The 20,670-nt window shown below is 57.1% G+C and overlaps 1 protein-coding gene across 1 annotated transcript in view; it reads left to right on the top strand.

Moving 5' to 3' along the window:
- RAB11FIP5 (RAB11 family interacting protein 5) overlaps positions 1 to 20,670 on the top strand; it is a 38,417-nt gene that overhangs the window by 9,543 nt on the left and 8,204 nt on the right. Inside the window, 3 exon segments of the mRNA XM_039550726.1 lie at positions 4,428 to 4,867; positions 6,546 to 7,269; positions 16,574 to 18,394. Of these exon segments, the coding sequence (XP_039406660.1) occupies positions 4,428 to 4,867; positions 6,546 to 7,269; positions 16,574 to 18,394 (2,985 nt within the window).

Genomic DNA, 20,670 nt, shown 5'->3' with positions numbered 1-20,670 from the left:
TGCAGACCCCTCGGAGCTCACAGGGCCTCCAGCTGCTTCCCCTTTCCGGGGAGTTCTCTGTTTGAGGTTTCCTCTCTGCCCAGCTGGGGTGAGTTGCTGCTTCCTTCCCCTCAGCCACCCCGGGCTGCTCTCCGGTGATGCCTTTTCCTGGTCTTAAAATCAAGAGTCATACATGGTTAGAAGGGGAAAAGGGATTTTACCTTGGTATTTATTTTAAGGATCCTTAGGTGCACACGTCCAGGTCATATGCATTGAAATGCACCCTGCCGAGTCTATCTCTATGTCTGTGTCTCCCCCCAGCATTGGGTATAACATTATAGGTGTTACTAATTAGCAGATCTATCAAAGATTCCCCAATGAGAGACTCAAGTGAGCCCCCCTCCCCGAGGGACCTTCCCCAGGATGGTTCTATCTTGGTTTACAGAATATGTTTTGGAGAGGACCTTGAGGTCTGGGGCACACTGATCCCTGGCTACGAAGCTTCTAAAATGTTCAGTCTGTTAGCTTGACAAACAAGTCCAAGAATGTAGGCAAAAAGCACTAGGAATACAGAAGTTGTAAAAAAGTATAACGGGGTATAAAAGAAAAGGCAAAAATCTTCATGGCACCAATTGAACCTTTCAGATCTGTGCATGGGTGGCAGATCCTGGGACCCCTCCTTTTGGGGATGCACAGCCGGCAGTGCTGGATCCATGGAGTGTCACAGGGAAGAATGCACATTTTTTAGCAAAAGCGAATTTCCCCGGCCTGTGGCTTGTGCCTTCCATCTGGCTGGAGCTGCACTCCCTGGCTGTGTCACCCTGGAGGTGTCCCTGGGCTCTCCGTGTGCCCAGCGCTGGGGGGTGTCAGCAGGACATCCCCTGGTAGGGCAGGGGGGCAGGAGCAGCTCCCCACAGGGCACATCTCCTTAGCTGGGAGCAATCCTGCTCCTGGTCCCCTCCAGCTCTGGCTCTGGGTCAGGACAGACAGTTTAATTGAATTTTAATTTGAATTTTGTAACCAGCAAAGGCTGGTGTGGGGCTGGGACCCCTCCAAACCTTGCTAGGAGCCCTCGGAGCAGGTGGCCGGAGGTGAGTGGCTTGTCCTGGGTGTCCTGTGCAGCGAGGAGCTGGATCCCAGCTGTGGCCTCCAAAACACCCCCAGGAAGCAGATCCTTGTGGATCCCTGCTGCTGGGTGTGCTTGGCACGGCTCCCTCCATCAGCCTGACTGATGTAACCCAGTTCTGCTCCTTCAGACCTGGGAAAGCGATTTCGTGGGCAGGAGCTGTTTGTTTTCCAGGCGCGTTGTCGGTTCCCATGAAAAAGGTCATGTCCCTCCCCAAGATGTGACCTTGGGTGGCCCCAGTCCAGAAACCCCCTCCCAGGACTGCCCCCGAGGGCAGCTTCTGGAAGAAACTGGGGAAGCTGAGGGCTGTGGGGTGGGGTTAATGGTGAAAAGCTGCTGTGGGAGTTTGTGTGTTGCTGTCTAGGACTCGATCCCTCCCCGATCCCTCTCTCCTGCTGCATCTCAGGAGTTTGCACCTCCCATTTCCACTGGAGCTGATTCATAAAAACCCCAAGCACACGACATGGAACAACTGAATCCTCCCAAACCCTCGTCCTGTGCCACAAACTGAGAGCTCAGCCTAAAAATAGCCCCGTTGCCTGTTGGAGATGTAGTCCCGACTGTTGATGAGGTCTTGGGAACCAAAAATAGCTCCTTAATCCCATGGCAGCATAAGAAGAGGTTTTTCCTTGAACGGCTGCTTTTTGCAGCAGCTCAGGCTCAGCACCCAAATTCCCTTTAATGCTCACAGGGTTGGAAGTGATGGGACGGGAGATGCTGGGAGTGTGTCCATGCTGTTCCATCTCCTCCTGGGGAGCTCCTGCCTTTCCTTACCTTAATCCACCCAGACTCTCCCTGGTTTTTTCCATGGGATGATGTGAGGTACAAAAACTCCTTTCAAAAGTTGTTCATCTTCCCTGTGAAATGATCCAGGCCCCCAGTCTCTCCTTCCCAGCTGCCAGGCTGCTGCAGCCCTTCCCTCTTGAGCTGCTTCCAGCTCCTGCATTAAAGTGAACAATGCCCTGTTGGATGTTCCAGGCAGCCTTTTCCCCTCCAATCCTTTGGGAATTGTCCTCCTGATGCACCTGCTCCCACTCCCTGCCAGTGGCTCAGCTGTTCTGGGCTGGTTTTGTTGCTGGTGCCTTGCTCTAAGGGGTTAATGCTGCTTTTTTCCATGGATTTTTTTTTTCCCTGCCTGGATATTTTCAAGCTTGCAGCCTGGGTACTGAAAATTTTGCAGTGGGCAATGGATGGGGTGGGATACGTGAGTGGTGGGAACAGGAATGGGTTCACTGGGGTTTAATTCCATGTCTGTGCCCAGCAGATCCCAGGCATTGTCCCTCCTGCACTTGTGTGGTGAAGGACCTGGGTGCTTCCAGCTGTGCAGCTGGAATATTTATCAGGGAATTAGGGGACTTTGTGTCCCCTTCAGAGAATCCTGGACTGGTTTGGGTGGGAAGGGAGCTTAAAGCTCATCCAGTGCCACCCCTGCCATGGGCAGGGACACCTCCCACCATCCCAGGGTGCTCCAAACCCCTGGGTCCAGCCTGGCCTTGGGCACTGCCAGGGTGTGGTGTAGCATTCCCAGGCTTCTGAGCTCCTCCCTTCATCCAGGCTGTGATAACTTCCCTGGCAGAAATTCAGGAACTCCTGGAGGACACAATTCCAGTCTTCTCCTCACCCTGGTGATTCCAGCATGGTCACACCCGCCTCCATCCCATCCCATTTTCCTTCCCTATTTTTTTTCTTCTCAGTGACTTCACTCACTGGGATTTTTATTTTCTGGGAAATGGTTAAGGCATGTCCAGAAGCGTCTTCAGCTCCCATTGCTGTGTTTCTCCTGGGAAGCACAACACAGAAATAGGATCTGTCCTGAGCCTGCAGATTTCCTTGTGCCTTGTTAAGGGGGATTTTAATCAGAAATTCATTTAATACTTGGATCTGGGAGGGATCAGGGCTGTGGCTGTGCTGGGTTCCTGCTCATCCTGCTGCACTGCCCCGGGAAGTGGTGCCTGGGACTGGCAGAGAGATGGAGCATCCTGTGGGGAGCAGGGGGTGAAGTGATTTTTGGGAAGGAACGGTTCCCTCGTGGCCTGTGCTTGGTGCTGCCCCACTGGGATGTGGAAATGGAGAACCAGAGGGTGGCCCTGGGCATGTCCTGCTTTGGTGTCCCCAATCCCACCCCTCCTTCCCCCTGGCAGGAACCCAGACCCCTCTCCCATCCCATTCCAGAGGCTGCTCCATGCCCTGCCAGCTGCCAGGCCATTCCCTGTGGAAGCATCGGGACCTAAATGGAGGTTGGGGGTGTTTTTGCCTTGTGCATGAATGGTTTGGAGGCTTTTCCAATGTTCCTTCCGTTTCTACGGGCAGAGCTCTGGAGCCAAGTCTGTGTCTGGGGTTTTGTGTGGGGTGGGACAGTGGGAAGCATTCCCAGTAATCCGCTGTGGAATCAGTGGGAGCTTTGTGCTGGATATGGCCAATAGCTCCTGGAGCTGTCACTAGGCAGGAGAATTCCGTCATCCAGCTGTGGGAATGTGGGAATTTCCCCCAAATCAGTAACCTGGGAAGGCTGGGGTTGTGTTGGGTGGCGTTGGAGCTGCACAGCAGCTGCTCCTTCCCATAAAGAATTCCCGGGATGCATCATCCTCTAAGTGCTTGATCCAAGGACACTTCCAGGCAAACCTGAACATCTTTATTTGGGTGAGACACGGAAGGTCTGGCAGAAAGTGGATTTAATGGATGCTCTTGAGTTCCTCTGCCATTCCGGGTCAGTCTCTGCTGAGAGGATCCCCTGAGTCACCGGCTCTGGGATATTTAAATCATGAGCACAAAATGCTGGCGGTGTTGTCTCCTTCCAAAAACGGGTTCCCAGCTTTCCCTGGAAAATCCCAGTGGTGTCTGACAGCGGGGTGAGTGAGGTGCTGTTTTCTGGGTTATTTGGTGGAAGGGCAGCGTTTGGGGTAAGGACACTGGTGGAGATGGAGCTGCAGGGGCATCAGGGAGGGGTCAGGTCCCGTGTGCCAGCTCCGTGTGTGGTGTTTGTGTCTCTGACTTGGGGTTTGGGTGACATCTGGGACACTTGGATTAGAATCCCAGCATCACTGAGGTTGGAAAAGCCCTCCAGGATCATGGAGTCCAACCTGTGCCCAATCCCCACCTTGTCTCCAGTGCCATGTCCAGGCTTTCCTTGGACACCTCCAGGGATGGGGACTCCACTGCCCTGGGCATATCCAATGTTTTCCAGCCCTTTCCCTGGAGAAACTCGTGCTGGATAGCCCTGGTGCTTTCTCCCACCCAGCAGCAACTTCTCCAAAGTTCTCCTGGCTTGTGGCTCTTGGAAGTGACCGAGGGCCCTTTCCTTTCCTTTCCCCTCTGGCTGCAGGTGGCACAAGCTGCACTCCAAGGCTGGGAAGAAGGAGAAGGAGCGCGGTGAGATCCTGGTGAGCATCCAGTTCACACGGAACAACCTCACCGCCAGCATGTTCGACCTGTCCATGAAGGACAAGCCGCGCTCGCCCTTCGGGAGGCTGAAGGACAAGGTGACAGGCAAGAAGAAGTACGACCTGGAGTCGGCCTCTGCCATCATCCCCAGCAGCATGGGAGCCCTGGACATGGAGGACGACTTCGAGCTCGGGGGCAAGAAGTCCAAGGTCAAGGGCTTCTTCCTGAAGAACAAACTGCGCAAGTCGTCCCTGACCCAGTCCAACACGTCCCTGGGATCCGACAGCACCATCTCCTCTGCCAGCCTGAGCATGGCAGCAAATGCCCCTGAGGTGCCCAAATCCCCGAGCAGACACGGCAGTCTGTCCATGGAGCGCTCTGGTAAGAGGATCAGGCATAATCCCCCCCGGTTTTCCCCCTTCCTTTCTTTGCAAGGGACTTGAGACTTTCTTGCAACTCTGTTAACTCACTGGTTACCCAGTGACAGAACCAGGGAAATGTGGAATTGGTTAGGTTGGAAAAACCCTGCAAGACCATGGAGTTCAGCCATTCCCCAGCACTGCCCAGGCTACCACTGCCCATGTCCCCAGGTGCCACATCCACAGGGCTTTTAAAGCCCTGCAGGGATGGGGACTCCACCCCTGCCCTGGGCAGCTGTGCCAGGCCTGGACAGCCCTTTCAGCAGAGAAATTTTCCCTGAGCCTGCCCTGGCCCAGCCTGAGGCCGTTCCCTCTCCTCCTGTCCCTGTTCCCTGCCAGCAGAGCCCGACCCCCCCGGCTGCCCCCTCCTGTCAGGGACTTGTGCAGAGCCACAAGGTCCCCCCTGAGCCTCCTTTGCTCCAGGATGTCACTAAGAGGTGACCTCCTGCACAAACCCCTGAGATCTGTGTCCTGGCACTGAGGTGTTTGCCAGAACAGGGAGGAACATCCCAGATTTTGCTTTTCCACGCCTCACCACGAGCTCCCAGGATCTGAGGGCTCTTCAGGGCTGTTTGTTCTTGGCCCCTCCAAGCAGTCCCTGCAGGAAGGCCCTGGCTGGGCTGGGCTGGGCTGGGCTGGGCAGCTGCTGGCCCTGCCCTGGGTCACGGCTCTAATGAGCCGCCTCCAGTTTGCAGGCAAAGCCGAAACGGGGCCCGGCTCCGGTGATTAAAACAATCTGAGCTCTTGGCACTCCCAGGGCAGCGATTTACAAACAAAAAAGGCCCTTGTAGGGAATTAATTCCCCCTTGGAAACAAATATATAATTAAATGGTTTAATTGGCTGCAGACAGCACATTGCCAGCTTGGGTGCGAGTCCCCGGGGAGCCATGTGGCTTCTGCTGGGTTACATTCCCATGCTGGTCCCATCATCCTTGGGATGAGCCTTCCAGCTACTGGGAGCTTCCCTTCCCATGGCAGGGGGGTGGAACTGGGTGTTCTTTAGGGTCACCTCCAGCCCCAGCCATTCAGTGGTTCTGTGAAGGAAGCAGCACGTCCAGCTGGGAGGGACAGCAGCTGTGTCAGTCGTTCTCAGGTTCTCCATGATTTTTACCCCCAAAAACTGGCAGTAGCCACAAGGTCATAGAATCACGGAATTGTTGAGGTTTGAAAAGATTTTTAAGATGATCAAGTCCAACCCTCAAGGCAGTGGGAGGGAGCTGCAGGCACTGGACCCTCCTGGCTCATCACACCAAGCAGTGGCCTGGAGCTCACAGCCGCATCGTCCCCTGTTCCGTGCAAACTCCTAAGTCACATGGAAGCTTTAAAACCCTCTAAGGAGCTTCTGGGGAGTTCCTTGCATTTATTATCAACCTCAGATCCTCTCAGATCCTCTCAGACAATGGGTTTGTCATCTCACAGAGCCTCCTCTGGGGTCCTCCCCTGCTGGGCTGGGGGACGATGTTGTGTCTCCTGTATGGCTGCACAGCTGTGAGCTGTGCTTTGCATTTCCAAGAACTTAATCCCGTGGAGCCCAGGAGGGAGAAGGCCGGGTTGATTTCCCAGATCTGTTCAGGGTTCACAGGTGGAAGATAACGATGCTGTGCCTGTGGCCTGACCTGTTCTGTGTTTGCTTCCCCCAGTGAAGGACCTCCTGCCCTCCCCGAAGCTGACCCACAAGAGAGCGTTCAGCGACGACGTGTCCCAGGTCAGCCCGGTGCTGGAGCCCAAAGCCACCCAGAGCCCGAAGCCAAAGAACGACCCCATGTCCCGCTCGTCCCTGTGCATCAACGGCAGCCACGTGTACGGGGACGAGGCAGCCCCGAGGAGCCCCGCAGGCCTCTCCACCAGCTCTGCCCCCCTGCCCGTGCCCGGCGGCCCCCGCAGGCAGGACGAGGCTTTCGGCTTCACCCCCCTGCACCCCAACCCCCAGGAGGTGCCCTGGGGGCTGGGCAGCCTGGAGAGGGCCCAGCAGAGGGACGAGCCCAGGTTCATCCCGTCCCCTCCCAGCCTGGCCCTGCAGGAAGAGCTCAAGGTGTCCACCAAGGCCGTGACCCTCAGCAACCACCTGGGCAGGGCCAGGATGGAGGAGAGCAGTCGCCTGGAGAGCAAACCCACCCAGGCTGCGGTTCCCCTGGGCTTCTCCGCGGAGCCAGCCAAGGACAGGCCGCCCGAGGACACCAGGAAAGAGGACAAGAAAGCCAAGGGAGGCTTCTTCCACCACGGGGGCACCCGGAGCGACGCGGGAGGCAAAGGCCAGGGGGACAGAGGGACCCCCGTCCACGCCTCGGCTGCGGGGGATGAGAGGAGTAAGAGCAGCGGCTGGTTTGGGTCCAAGGAGCCCAAAGAGTCCCCTCAGAAACCCAGGTCAGTGGAAGGGGGTGTGGAGGTCCAGGCTGGCGATTCCTGCCCCAAATTCCTGTCTCCAGCAGATCTGCTGGCCAGAGCTCCCGGACGCTCCCGGGCCTCGGTGTTCAGGCAAGGTTGGAGCAGGGAAAATGCTTCCTTGCTCTTAAATGTCACAAAGGGAAGGGGATTTTCCTGCATCCTCCCCTGGCTTCTGCCAGAAACCACCTCTGCAGGGTGTGGGATGTGTTTTCCACCCGGGGAAGGGAGGGATCCCCTCCATGGAGAGGTTTCCCTCTGCAGAGGTGGGGCTCAGTGTAGTCATACCAAGTGGTTCTGTGGCCTCAAAATGCAGATTCATTATCCTTCAATGAGCTAAAAAAGCTTCTCTGGCAGTCAGGCTGGGATGTGGGATATCAGGACGTGTAATCACGTTATTTTTATGAGTCCCACCTTCTTCTGTAGGGTCTGCTCAGGGTGCAGCACTTTGATAACGTGAGGTATCATTAATATTCCCGAAGTAATCCCAACCCTGCTCTTTCCTGTTGCCATCCCAGCCAGCCTTCCCTTCTCCCAGTCTCGACTCTCTAACTGTTCTTGCTTTGTGTGGTGATTCATCCCTCCGGATCCTCAGGTTTTGTGGTGTTTGTGCTGTTCCTGTGAGGAATTTATCACCCGTGTCCACCCCTGGAGCCCCTGGAGCTGAGCTGGCAGTCCAGAGGTCGAGGGTGTTGTCAGTGAGAGGCAGGAAATGGGGTTAAAACCAGCCAGAGAAAACAACCAGCACTTGAGAGCTGGCTCAGTCTGCAGCGTTGGTTTATTAGAGGGGTTTTCTGATCTGGGCTGACTTTAACCTAATTTCTTAAGCAGAAGGATTTGAGTTCAGTCTGAGCCTCCTTTCATCAGGAGGGCACTCCTGGTTTATTCCACGTATGCAGGTTCCCACATTTTTAAAGGGATGAGCACATCCCTCAGCCTGGCTCCAGAACCAGCCCCAGAATTGCTCCTTTCCACTGGGAGGTGTTGTGCTCGTGGTGGCCTTGGGGCTGCACAGGCAGAGCTGGGGACACTGGGACAGGCAGGAGCTGCTTCCCTGGCTCAGGAATATCAGGAATACCCCATCCCACAGGCCCTGAGCTCTGTCCCACAAAGTCCATCCCTGGGAAGGGAAAGCTGGGATGGGAAGGAGCAGGCAGGATGTGGGAGCTCTGTCCTGCTGCAGCAGCAGGAGAGACAAGGATGAGGTCTGGGAACTGCTGTGGTGCATCCCCATGGATGGGTCTGGCATTCCCTGTCCCTGGCAGTGCCCAAGGCCAGGCTGGACAGGGCTTGGAGCACCCTGGGATGGTGGAAGGTGTCCCTGCCATGGCAGGGGTGCAGTGGGATGATCCTTCAGGTCCCTCCAACCCAAGGCATCCTGTGATTCTGTGGTTCCCAGGAGACTCAGACCCCAGGCAGGGGTTTGGTGTCACAGCTCAGTGCAAGATTTGTGATGAGCCTGAAGGACTCTGGTCTCTGCATCCTGTCCTTGAGGAAAGACAGAGTATTCCCACTCATGATTGTTCTTTTAATTTTTCTTTCTAATTTTGGGATAATAAACCTGCTGGTTAAGGCCTAGAATGAAAAATCAAGGTTTAAAAATCCTGCTGTATCCAGGCAGTGACTCCACAAGTGCCTGAGGCAACCAGGGAAGCACTGTGGGGATGGGATGGGATGGGATGGGATGGGATGGGATGGGATGGGATGGGATGGGATGGGATGGGGAGGAGCTGCCCTCAGCATCTCCCTCTGGAGCCTTTTCCTTGGGAAATGGGTGAGAAACCTGCAGGTTTTCCCCTCTTGGCAGTTCTGGGAAGGAGGCAGGGAGGGCCATGCCTGCCCAGATCTTCTGCTGGACACTGATTTCAAGGCAGGGATGTCTGATCCAGCTGGAATTCAGTTCCTGTCCATCCAGCCCAGTGGATAATCACCAGGAGTGCCCCTGAACACTGCTGGTTTCTAACAGCTCCCTGCTTTCCTGGACTCATCCCCAGCGTTGCTCCTTTCCCAGAGGGTTTCCACTCCATGGGTTTTTTTAAATCCACCTCAGTGCTCACAGTTTAATCTCAAGCTCAGTTGGAGCCGAGCTTTGCTTGGAGTCGCTTTGCCGAGGACTTGGTCAGTCTTGTGAGGAGAGACTGGGATGAGCTGTGTGGCAGCAGCTCCTCTGGCCTGGATTTTCTCTCCCAAAAATAGGAATGGCTTCAAAGCAGCACGGGCTGGAGGGAAGGAATTCACAGATGCCCCTTTTGGGGCGTTGAGAAACATCCCAGTGGGTCTTAAGTGCAGTTTGCAACTGAGAATGGGAAATAATGAGCTTAAACTGGAGCAGAGGGGATTGAAAGCAGGAGTTGGGAGAAGTGTCTGATGGAGGAGGGGGAAATGCTGGAGCTGCCTGGCTGGGAAGGGATTTGTCCCTCCCAGTGACCAGGGTTTGGCACTGGGATAATTGCAAACCTTTGGGGAGCGCTACAAGAAGCATTTGGGGACTGAGTCTGAGTCCTTCCCATCATCACAGGGACAGGGTTCGTCTCTGCCCTGGTTTTCCAGTGCTTCAGTTTTCCTGGCCATTCATTATGACATCATTACTCATTTTAATTAAACAGAACTGACCTCTCTGATTTTATTTTGCTTCCTTGCGCTGAACAACCTCGTGGGCCAAGCTGGTGATTCAGGTCAAAGAATCAAAGAAGAGCTTTTTAGGTCTTGGCAGCTTCGAACTGCCAGAGGGCAGGGTCAGATGGGATATTGGGAAGGAATTCCTGGCTGGGAAGGTGACGAGGCCCTGGAATGGAATTCCCAGAGAAGCTGTGGCTGCTCCTGGATCCCTGGAAGTGCCCAAGGCCAGGCTGGACATTGGGGCTTGGAGCAGCCTGGGATAGTGGGAGGTGTTCCTGGGCATGGCAGGATGGGATTTAAGGTCCCTTCCCACCCAAACCATTCCAGATTCTCTGATCTCTGGGGGATCTCTGATGTCCCTCTGCAGCTGAGGAGCTGTTCAGTACCAGTGTCACGTGTGGAACTGGAGATGAGTTAACCCTTGCTCTGGAGAGAACTGAGCAGTTTTAAGTCCTGGTTTATTTGCAGAAAGGACCTTTTCCCTCCTGCTCTCCTGACTCTGGAAACTTCAGCTTTGTGGCTTCTGCCAGCAGCACCTTCTCATCTTTTTGCCCACCTTGGATAGGCTACATTTAACCCGGAGCTGAACGTGGTGAGAAAGCATCAAAATCAGTCACTGTGCAAGACCAAACCCTCAGCCTGTGATTAGTTAACAGGTCTGTAATTAGAAGGATGGTTTGAGTTCGCCTGCAGCAAAGCCCAGCCTGGCACAGCTCATCTTTACCCACTTGCTCTGCCAAACACGCCCTTCCCAAAATAAGGAGCTGCTGCCTTTGGGCTGGGTTTAACCAGAGCTTTGTAAAAAGGGTTTTGTTCTGTGCCAGGTGGGTTTTGCTGAGCCATCAGTGTGGGAGCTGGCTCTGCAAACCTGTCCGTGCTCACTGGGGAGAGAACTGGGCATTTCTGCCTTCAGCCCTTATTCCCACCCGCTTTTCCTGGATTCTTCTCAGGGAAGCAGGTCCCAAAGGCTCTGCTCTTCATCCCTGGCTCTGCTAATCCCTGTGAGCTCCAGGCTTTGATCCTGGATGGGATGGGAGCAGTAGGAAGGTGGTGTTTGCTCTTTGGAGGCTGAATAAAAGCCTGGTTGGGGTTTGTTGTTTTGAGGTCAGGTGGTTGAGGGTTGTATGCAAGGAAGAAGCTCAGCAGGTTTATTTGAGGCAAAGCCTGGGGCTAAAAGAATCCTTTACATGTTCCCAGGGTTTCCTCCAATGTTATCAGAGCTCTGCAGCTCCTGCTTCCTGTGGAGAATCCTGATGATAAAATGGGGCTGCATCTTAGGCCTGGCAACAGGAGGAAAGGGAAATTGTGCTCTGTCCTGTAAAAACAGGAGCATCAGTTCCATTCTTGGGTTCAAGCCCCTTCCCAGGGTCCATAGCCTTGTGTCCAGCAGTGTGGCCAAATACTGACTCAGTTCCTCCCTGCTCCTCATGTGCTCCCAAAGAGTGCCTTTCCTGAATGCCGGGAGTGGCAGGAAGGTTTGGAATGGCTGGAGCAGTCCTTGGCCGGGCTGGCAGCAGAGGGATGGAGTGTGGATGTTGTGGCAGCCCTCCAAAGCCAGCAGGACTTCCAGAGCAGAGCCTGGGAAGCTGCAGGGTTTGAGGAAGAGGGAGATGAAGGCCCTGACGTGAAACCAGGGCGTTGTGGATAACAGGGATGCTGTGGATGAATCCATGGGAGCCATCAGCATCCCAACTCTGGCTCAGGGATTGTATCCAGGTGAGTGCAGCGCTGCCCACCTGCCTTGGACCAGCCCTGGGCACGGAGTGGGATCTGTGTGAGGGGCCTGCAGGGCTGGAAAAGGGCTCTTTGTGCTGCTGAGCCTGCGCTTCCCAGGGAGGGACACGAGGATGGAGAGCTGGATCCAGAGCTGGCACCAGCTCAGCCCTGGTGAGGCCAATGTGCTTTGGCACTGCCCAGGTAAAGCCCAGCCCCGCTCCCGCTCCTAAAAGTGGGACTTGGGGGTTGAAGTTTGCATCTCCCTGGGTTCCTGCTGCCCAGATTTCTGCTATTTTTTTAAATTCCCGTGGTTTTGAGGGCAAATGTCTGTAAAGGAGGAATTGTCCATTTTAGTTGGGATGATGGACAGGCGAGGCCCAAGGGAAGAGCAAAGTGGTTATTGCACAGATAATTATTACTGATCGTTTATAGATTATTACAGGTGATTTATTATGGAGAAATCCAGTCCTTCCACCTCTGGAATTCCTATTTGAAATATATTCCATGACTCCTTCCCGCTGGTGCTCCCACCCTGTACAAAAATGTCCCGGGCTACTGTTCCCATCTCTTCCCAACCCCTTCCTGCACAATTCCTGCTGTGCCAGCCCTGCTCATGCCGCTGGGAGGAAATTCCTGATCCCTGCTGCTGCAGGATGCTCCAGCACCTCGATCCTGCTGGTTTCCCACCCAGGTGAGCCCTGTCCGTGGGCAGATGGGGCCAAAAGCAGGTTGGGAGTGGCAGTGCACGGCACATCCCTGGATCCAGCCCTCCTGGGAGGAATTTTCCACTTGAGCTCAGCACAGCTCTTCCCCTCAGCACATCAGGGCTGGATTCATCCCTGCCCTTCCCAAACTCCTGCTTCTCCAGCGCATATGCTGTTTTCTGCTGGTGGTGCAGAGTCCCCCAGCCTCCTGCCGCCAGGCTGGGACTGCAGAGCTCTGCCCTCAGCCTGAAACCCAGGCTGGGATCCGTGGGGAGAAATCTCCCTGCATTGAACAAGCTGTTTCCAATAGACTTTTTCCATCAGGGGGTTGCTCAGCAATATTTTATTTCCTTTTTTTTTTTTTTTTTTTTTTATTGCTGCGAGGCTCAAAGGCGTCTGTGAAGTGCTGCCAAACAAATAAATGAGGGCAGGGAGGTACCCGCGATTTATTTTGGCTGGCGGAGCCATGTGCTGGGAATGGGAGGGGAAGGAGGAGAGGAGGAGGAGGAGGGTGAGTCAGCGTTTCAGTGCTGCAAAGAGCTGCTTCCATCAGGCTGCTGCAAGCGGAGGTTTCCCTCTAGAGGAATCCGCCGTGCTCCGCTCCTGCTTTCACCGAGCATTTCCAGCATCCTCCCTCGGGGAGAACAGACTGGGAAATGGGGCTCCTTGGGGGCAGAGCAAGGCTCCTGCCAGCGCCAGGCTGGTGGCCAAAGCAGGGATGTTTGTCCCAAGGAATGGGGTTGAACGGTGACGCTGCGATTTGAAATCCCAGTGGAAAGTCACAGATTCTCAAACAGCCTCAGGGTAGTCCTGGGGAGGCTCAGGTTGGATGTTGGGACAATTCCTTCCTGGAAAGGTTTGTCCACCACTGGCACAGCTGCCCAGGGCAGGGGTTGGATTCCCCATCCCTGGAGGGGTTTCAAAGCCCTGTGGATGTGGCACCTGGGGACATGGTCAGGGGTGGCCTGGACAGTGCTGGGGATGGTTGGAGTTGGTGATCTTGGAGGGCTTTTCCAACCTAACATTCCATGATTTTTCTGCCTGTAGTTTGCAGCCAACAAACCCCTGAACAAACCCCAGTGGGGCCCAGCAGGAATGGGGTTGAGACACAGAAAGGAAATTTCCACAGTGGAGTTGAAGGAGGAAAAGCAAAATCTGACAAAACAAGATGGATTCAAGTTCTGTCTTTGTATCTTTAGCCAACACCAGCAGGTCCAGCACCCCAGGACTCCCATCAGGACTTTACAAGGGCTGGGGGAACAGGACACAGGGAATGGCTTCCCACTGCCAGAGGGCAGGGATGGATGGGATATTGGAAAGGAATTGTTCCCTGGGAGGGTGGCCAGGCCCGGGATCCCTGGCAGTGCCCAAGGCCAGGCTGGACACTGGGGCTTGGAGCAGCCTGGGACAGTGGGGTGGGACTGGGATGGGCTTTAAGGTCCCTCCCAACCCAAACCATCCCATGAGGACTTGGGAAATGGAGACAGGATCATCTTGGGTGGGTTTGAGGAGGCCTTGAAGCTGTTCCTGCAGCAGTGCAGGTGGGGATTGGTGCAATTTGGGATACCCAGGCAAGGGGCTGCCCTGGCATCAGCCACCCCTGAGGAGGGAACTTCACCCACTCAGCTCCTGGCAGCTGGGACGGTCATTAGCAGCCAGGGCTCATTAGGAGCCTGCAGCTGATTAATGCTCTGCAGCCATTTAGAGCTGGAGCCCAGCAGAGCTGGATCAGCCCTGGATGCTCTTACTCAGCACTGAGGGATGTTCAGGCAGACCACAAGGGATGGATCTCCGTCTGCACCAAATCCTGGAAGCAGTTCCAGCAGGACAAGCAGAGGTGGGGCTGGGGCGTGTGCCCCTCGCAGGCACCCTGAGATCGTGGTGGTTGGACCTTGCCACCTTCCCTTTCCAGCTGGCAAGGAAAATTTGCCATGTTTTGCCCTGTTAAAATCTCTTTGTGGATGTTGTGAACTCACCCAGCTGAGTGGTCACATACTGAGCAGCTGTTCCCTTACATTCGAGGGGGATTAGGGAAAAAGGTCCAACCCTGTGCTGATCTCCAGGCCGGGAATGCCGGGAGAGGTTTTCCTCTAAGCACAGAGTGGCTGCCAGGCTGGAGTGGTTTGTGCCTCGGGGTCCATCAGCTCCTCCCATAACTTCTGGAGACTTTCAGTGCTCACGAAGAGCTCACACCCCTGTGGGGTGCGTTCCTGGTTGTTCCTCCCTGGTGCGAGCAGGAGAGGACGCGGAGCAGGGCCGGGCTGTGCGGGGCCCAGGATGGGCACGGCCACCGCTGCTGCTCTGTGACAGCAGGAGAGGGCACCCACGAGCCGTGCGTGCCCCGAGGGAGCTGCAGGTTTGCGTGGGGATGAAGGGGCTGAGGCTTTGTGTTGTCCCTGAGTTGGCAGTTCCCTTCGGCGGTGTCTGGGTGTGGCCCGTGGGTGCTGGAGCGGAGCCGGTCGCGCTCGGCCGCTCACCGGGAGTGTTCCCTGCCCACAAACTGGGATGGGAGACTTTGGTGGCATTGATGGCTTCAATGGGCACCTTTCCAAGGAGCTGCTCAGAGGAGGGTGCGGGAAGGGGCTGTGGAGCTGCCAGGAGTGGGAGCAGGGGGTCCCCGTGGTGGGGGCATCACTCCTGGGCCAAGGTGCTGCCAGCCCGGCGCCCTCCCTGCTTTGTGACCGTCCAACTCCACCATCACCAGCATCAGCTTTTGCCTGAAGATGGCATTTTGTGCTTTAAAATGTGTCTGAGGCGTTTGGTGTATCCTCAATAACATGGAAATAGTTGTGCAAGCAACTTCGTGATCTTGCAGTGCTGCCTGCGATCCCTCCCGAGCCCTCCTGAAATCCTGGGGTGTAGCCCCAGGGACATTGGTAAAACAATTAATGTACTCCTTCCTCTTAAACCTTGGTGTGCCCAGAGCTGGCTGATCCATGGCCATGTTTCTCCCCAGCCAAGAGGGGAATTCTCTGGAGCTCGGCAGTCGTGGCCAGTGCAGGAGGCAGCAATCCCACGGGATCTGTAATGGGGCAGGGCCAGGTGCCCCTGTCCTGGGGATGGGATTGCTGCTCCCAAGGGTGAGTCAAGGGGATGGGCTCAGGAGGAGGGAGCATGGCAGTCGGAGCACCAGGTGGACATGGGGTGTCCACACCACACCCCCGCTTTGTGATGTGAGAACCTCTGAGCCTGGTGAGCCTCCTCAGGGGGGTGACTCTGCATTGCTGGAGTTGTTCCCAAAGGAAGATGAATGAAATCCCAAAGCAAGGGCCCTCAGTCCCGCTTGAACAGGCAGCAGGGAGCTGCCAGCCTCACTTGGGCTGAGATTCTGAATTCCACTTGTGCTGAGTCCCTTCCACCTTGGGATCCCCCATGGGGTTTCAGGCATCTCGGGATCTGAGGTCAGAGGTGATGTGACAAGGGGCATGTGGGAGGCGGGGCAGTGTCCAGAGCGGGGACAGGGCCCTGTCCTGGCCTCGTGCTCCTTCCTGCTCAGCCTTCCTCAGCCCTGCTCCCCTCCCTCCTGTGCAAGCGGGAGCTCCAGTGTGCTCCCATGGTAATGCTGGCAAACCAATGAGGAGGCACTGGGCTAAACTGGGGAAGACTCCTCTGTGCTTTGACTGGTTCAAGTAACCCTGATCCAAGAGCCTGGGCAGCTCCTCGTGCTCCACCTGCCCTGGGTGCCACCAGCACCGGGACAAACACTGAGCGAGTCCTTGGGCTGCAGGAGTGGGGAAACCTCTCTGGCTGCTGGGCTTGCTGAGGCAGAGAGGGGAACGTGCAGGACTGTCCTGGGAGCAGGGCTGCCCCTTGCTGTGTGTTGTGCATGCCCTTTCCACACCCTGACTCCATAATCATTGCTCTGCCTAACGAGCCAGGCATGGGTTTGGTCATTGCTGCTTGGAGCGAGCGTTTGCGGTGTGTGTGGTGTGTGCTGACAGCTCTGTCACAGCATTAACCAGGAGGACTGTTCTGTCTTCCCTCCACAGCCTGGAAGTGTCTCCTCAGGTAGAAACCAGCTCAGATGCTCCTTCTCATTGTGCTCTCTGCTCCCCTGCCCCGTGCCCTGCCGCCCTCCCCGCTGGCATGCCGAGCTCTAACCTCCCTCCCGCTCCCGGAGACAGCCAGGCCGGATGCTTGTCCCCCACCAACCCATTCCTCAACTCCCTGCAGAGCAATCCCTTCTTTGAGGAGCTCCTCGCTGACCAGGTACTAAATTCTCCTTCACCTACTCACTTTCTCTCTAGTTTCCCGCCTGGGCCGCATGCTGCAGCAGAGGTCGCTGGGAGCTTTTATTCCTCTGAGGATTGCAGTCCCTGTGCCGCCCCAAGGCAGACAGACCCCGAGAGGGAGTCTCCAGCCCAAAGTGTTGGTGTCCCCGTGCCAGAAACCACTCCCCCAGCACCGGGAGAGCTCCCTCCTGCCGACGCCGACCCCGCCGTCCCCCCACTGCCCTCGGAGTGGGACGATACCTTCGATGCCTTTGCCACCAGCAGGCTCAAACCAGACCGGAAGAAGGAGAACTTCTTTGCCTCGGTGGCAGCAGAGGGCATGGCTTTCATCGACGACCCCGACAGAGCCAGCCCGACAGAGAGATCGGCCGAGCCACCCTGCCAGAAGGGCTCCAAAGTGTTGGAAAAGGCCGAGTCACCCCTCGGCGCTGAAATCCCTGCAGCTCTCCGCTCTTGGACAAATTTCTCCAGTTTAGATGTGGGGGCCAACCTGGTGAGCACCACCCAGGAGGCCACGGTGATAGAGGATGTGCTGAGCCCCGTGTCCGCAGGGTCCATGGCGAGGAGGAGGAAGAGCAGCACGCCCATGGTCTGGGCAGCTGCGTTTGCCTCGGGCAACCCCGGGGACAAAGAGGCGTCAACAGCACTGACCACTGAAAATAGCACTAGGGAGGAAGGGGACAGTGGTGAGGAGGAGTCCTCCAGTGCAGGGACAAACGGCTGGATGACCATAGCCACGGAGACCGCTCCCAACCCCTCCGAGAGCACCCCGAGCGCAGCCAAGGAGCGCGCAGCTCCCGAGGGCGCCTTCGGCCCGCGGCCGCCCTTCCTGGGCGAGGGCACCTTTGAAGCCCAGAGCTTGTCCCGTGCTGCCGCCTGTGTGTTACCCAGGACCTCCTTCCCCCCCGAGCTGGCCCCCGAGGCCCTGCCTGGCAGCACCGTGGCGGCCGTGCCCCCGCGGGTGCTCGGGGACGTGGCAGCACGAAGGTTCCCCGAGCCGGGCGCGGAGCCCAGGGGCGGCCAGGAGGGCGCCTTCGACATCCGGAGCTCGGTGTTCCGGCTCCAGGCCAGCATGCGGCTGGAGGCCAGCGACGGCCTCCTGAAGCTCAGCTCTGACATCCGCGAGAGGCACGTGGTGCTGTCCCCGTGGGCAGGGCCCCAGGGCCGCCAGGAGCCGGTGCCCGGCCCGGCGGTGCCACCACCCAAACCCCCCAGGTGGTTCGCAGCCGCTGGCGCTGGTGGGGACACTGAGGAGGGGGAGTCTGGTGACCCCCAGCGAGGCAAACAGGAGCGATGGGAAGACTCTGAGGGCCCAAGAGCAGAGATGGAATTGCAGAGGAGCCATGGGAGCAGCGAGCCCTCCATGCCAGCGCCTCCCAGCCTGCCCACACCGGGAGCAGACGCCGCTGAAGCCGGGAGCGAGTTCTCAGCGTCCGAGGGTGCCGGAGCTGCCGCTGTGGACTCAGCAGCTCGTTTGGAGACAGGAGCCAGCGAGCTGGGGACAGGGGACACCTCTGTGGGGGAGCACCCGTCGGAGATGAACAAGACAGATGTGGCCGAGCAGTTCGAGACTTGCACGTCCAAGTTCTCCCTGGAGGGGCTGGAGCAGTCGGGTGCTGAGGGGAGCTGGAGCCAGCCCCGCGCATCCCCTCAGACACAGGGGGCCACAGACAGTGCCAAGTGGGAGGCAGCCTCCAGACAGGAGCTGTTCCCTGAGGAGCTCAGTATGTCAGGACTAAACCCACCTTCCAAGCTAGACCTGGGCCAGTCGGAAATGTTCTGGATGGCTCTGGAAGAGCAGGAGGCAGCTGGGCATCCAAACCCGCAATCCCAAAGGTCAGAGCGTGGGGAGAGTCCGTCCCGGCCAGAGCCGGCGTGGAAGGATGGTGAGGGGCAGGCAGGAGAGCAGCCCGAGCCCTGTGCCCTTCCCGAGGAGGCACAGCAGGGCAGGGCCCGCGCCAGCGAGGAGCCCGAGGGGCGCTCGGCAGAGAGCAGGATAGACTTCAAGAAAGCCGATTTCTGGAAGCCAGACAGGGCAGACGAGAGGCACACGCAGGGAGTTTCAGCCCTGAGAAATCCCTTTACCCTGGCCCTGAGCCCCAACTCCCCGAGCAATCCCTTCGTGGGAGCAGCCCCCGGCCCCGCTCCCCGTGCAGGCTGTGCTGCCCGAAAAGCTTGAGCGGGCCGACTTCAGCTTCTGCGGCCCGCAGGAGGCAGCCCCGGGCACGGCTTGCAGCCCACTAACGCTCCCGGCCGGCCTCCCCCCCCGCATGCCAGCCAGCCCCTGGCCTTCTCCACCCCTTTCCTCGTGGCTGCCACTAACCCCGAGCCGTGTGGCCCCGTCCCGCCAGCCGCCGCGCCGCCGCCCGGCCCTGCCCGTGCCCGCAGCCCGGGGACGCACAAGCTTCAGCGCTCCTGGTTCTGCCCAGGGAGACACGGCCGGCTGAGAACCCCTTTTGCCAGCAGACGACCAGGTGAGCACTGCGGGGAAGGCGAAGGGTGTCTGTGTGTGTGTGTGTGCGGGAGAGGAGAGCCCGGCCCCTCTGCTCGTAGCAGGGCGTGGTGAGAGGGCTGCACCCGGCTGGGCTCGCTCCAAGGAGGCTGCTGCTCGTGGTGCTGCAGCTCCTCTTCCCTCACCTTCCCCTGGTCCCGGAGAGCCCAGCCCGAGCTGCTGGGAGCCTTGGCTCTCTGGGATCCTGGGGGAATGGCCACTGGTGTCCGGTGTTTTCCCTGGCCAGGGCGAAAGGTTCGATGCACCACAACCTGCCCCAGCTGGAAATTCAGCGCAGCAGAACTGCACCCACATTGCACTCAGTGCTGATTTTGGCTCCATCATCTCCCCTGTGCTTGCAGAACAAATACCTTTTCCGTGGCTGCCAGGAGAGCTGCTGGCTGTTCCTGCTCTCCGGAGTTCCTCATGGCATGTGCACAGCTGCTGCTGCCCCTGCCCTTGCCATCCATTCAGCTTTGGCTGCTTTCCTTGCCCATTGGGTACTGAAACCCTCCTTCTCTCCATAGCTAAAAAAAGAGGGTTTTTTCACCGGGCAAAATGCCCTTCTCCCCTCTCTCCTGCCGAGATGCCCACTGGTGATGAAGCCAGTGGGATTTAGCCTTGAGGATGATGGGAATGGGAAGGGCGGAAAGAAGGGGCTGTTCCTCCTCACAGGTGAATCATGGGTCTGTACAAATGCCCTGAAGCAAAGCTGGTGAGTTCAGGGCATGGAGTCCTGCTCTGTGTCCTTCAGTTCATCTCGTTTTCCTGGTACTCCTCCTCCTGGTCTGCCTGCCCAAGGACCAAGCTCTCCCAGGGGTTTACCAAGCTCTAGCAGGGATTTATCAGCCTCACTGATCACAAGGCAAATGGAGCTTTACTGGAATGGTAAAATCCCACCTGGCCCAAGAGCAAGATCGGTCGTGGCCCCGGTGAGAGGAGGGGAGGGAGGATGGGGCCAGCAGAACTTGCTGAGCTCCAGCCCTTGCACAAGGGGATCCCTCCTTGGGATGGGCATGGGGTGCAAAATGGCCTCGGCAGCAAAGACCAGCATCTGTCTGGGTCTGTCAGATATTTTTTCTTCTTATTTAGGCTGGATCCTCCAATCATTTTTAATTGGATTATTCATCCCCCAGCAGATAACCTTGTTCAAAATTTGCAGAGATGCTGCACAGAAACCTCCTGAATTTTATTGTGTTTCATGGAAAGAGAAGTGTCCTGCATGCCAAAGGGATCACTGAGGCAGGGAGGGAAGCTCAGGACTCTCTAGGTCAGTAGTACCTGCTCATGGTCATCCCCAGCCTGTGCATCCCTCCAGGCCTGGCTGGCTCCTGGACGGGATGGGCTTGGATCCAAGAGCTGGGTGTGATATCAGTGATAGACAGCCAGGAGGTCCTGGGACTTCCCTGCTCGGGCTCCTCCAGCACATTTGGGATACTTGCTGTGACTGAAGAACCTCTGAAGAGCTCCTGAGGCCTCTGGGGAAGGCTCCAAGGCTCTGAACTGCTTTATAGGATTGGGGAGATGTGATAACTGTCCCAGGGTGAGGGAGGAAAGCTGGAAGGGACCTTTTCCCAATCCTCGTGGTGATGCTTCCCTTCCCAGGATCATCTCCTGCTGG

This window comes from Corvus cornix, chromosome 4 (genome assembly GCF_000738735.6).
Source record: "Corvus cornix cornix isolate S_Up_H32 chromosome 4, ASM73873v5, whole genome shotgun sequence".
In the NCBI taxonomy this organism is placed as follows: Eukaryota; Metazoa; Chordata; class Aves; order Passeriformes; family Corvidae; genus Corvus; species Corvus cornix.
This window is presented reverse-complemented; position numbering and strand designations above follow the sequence as displayed.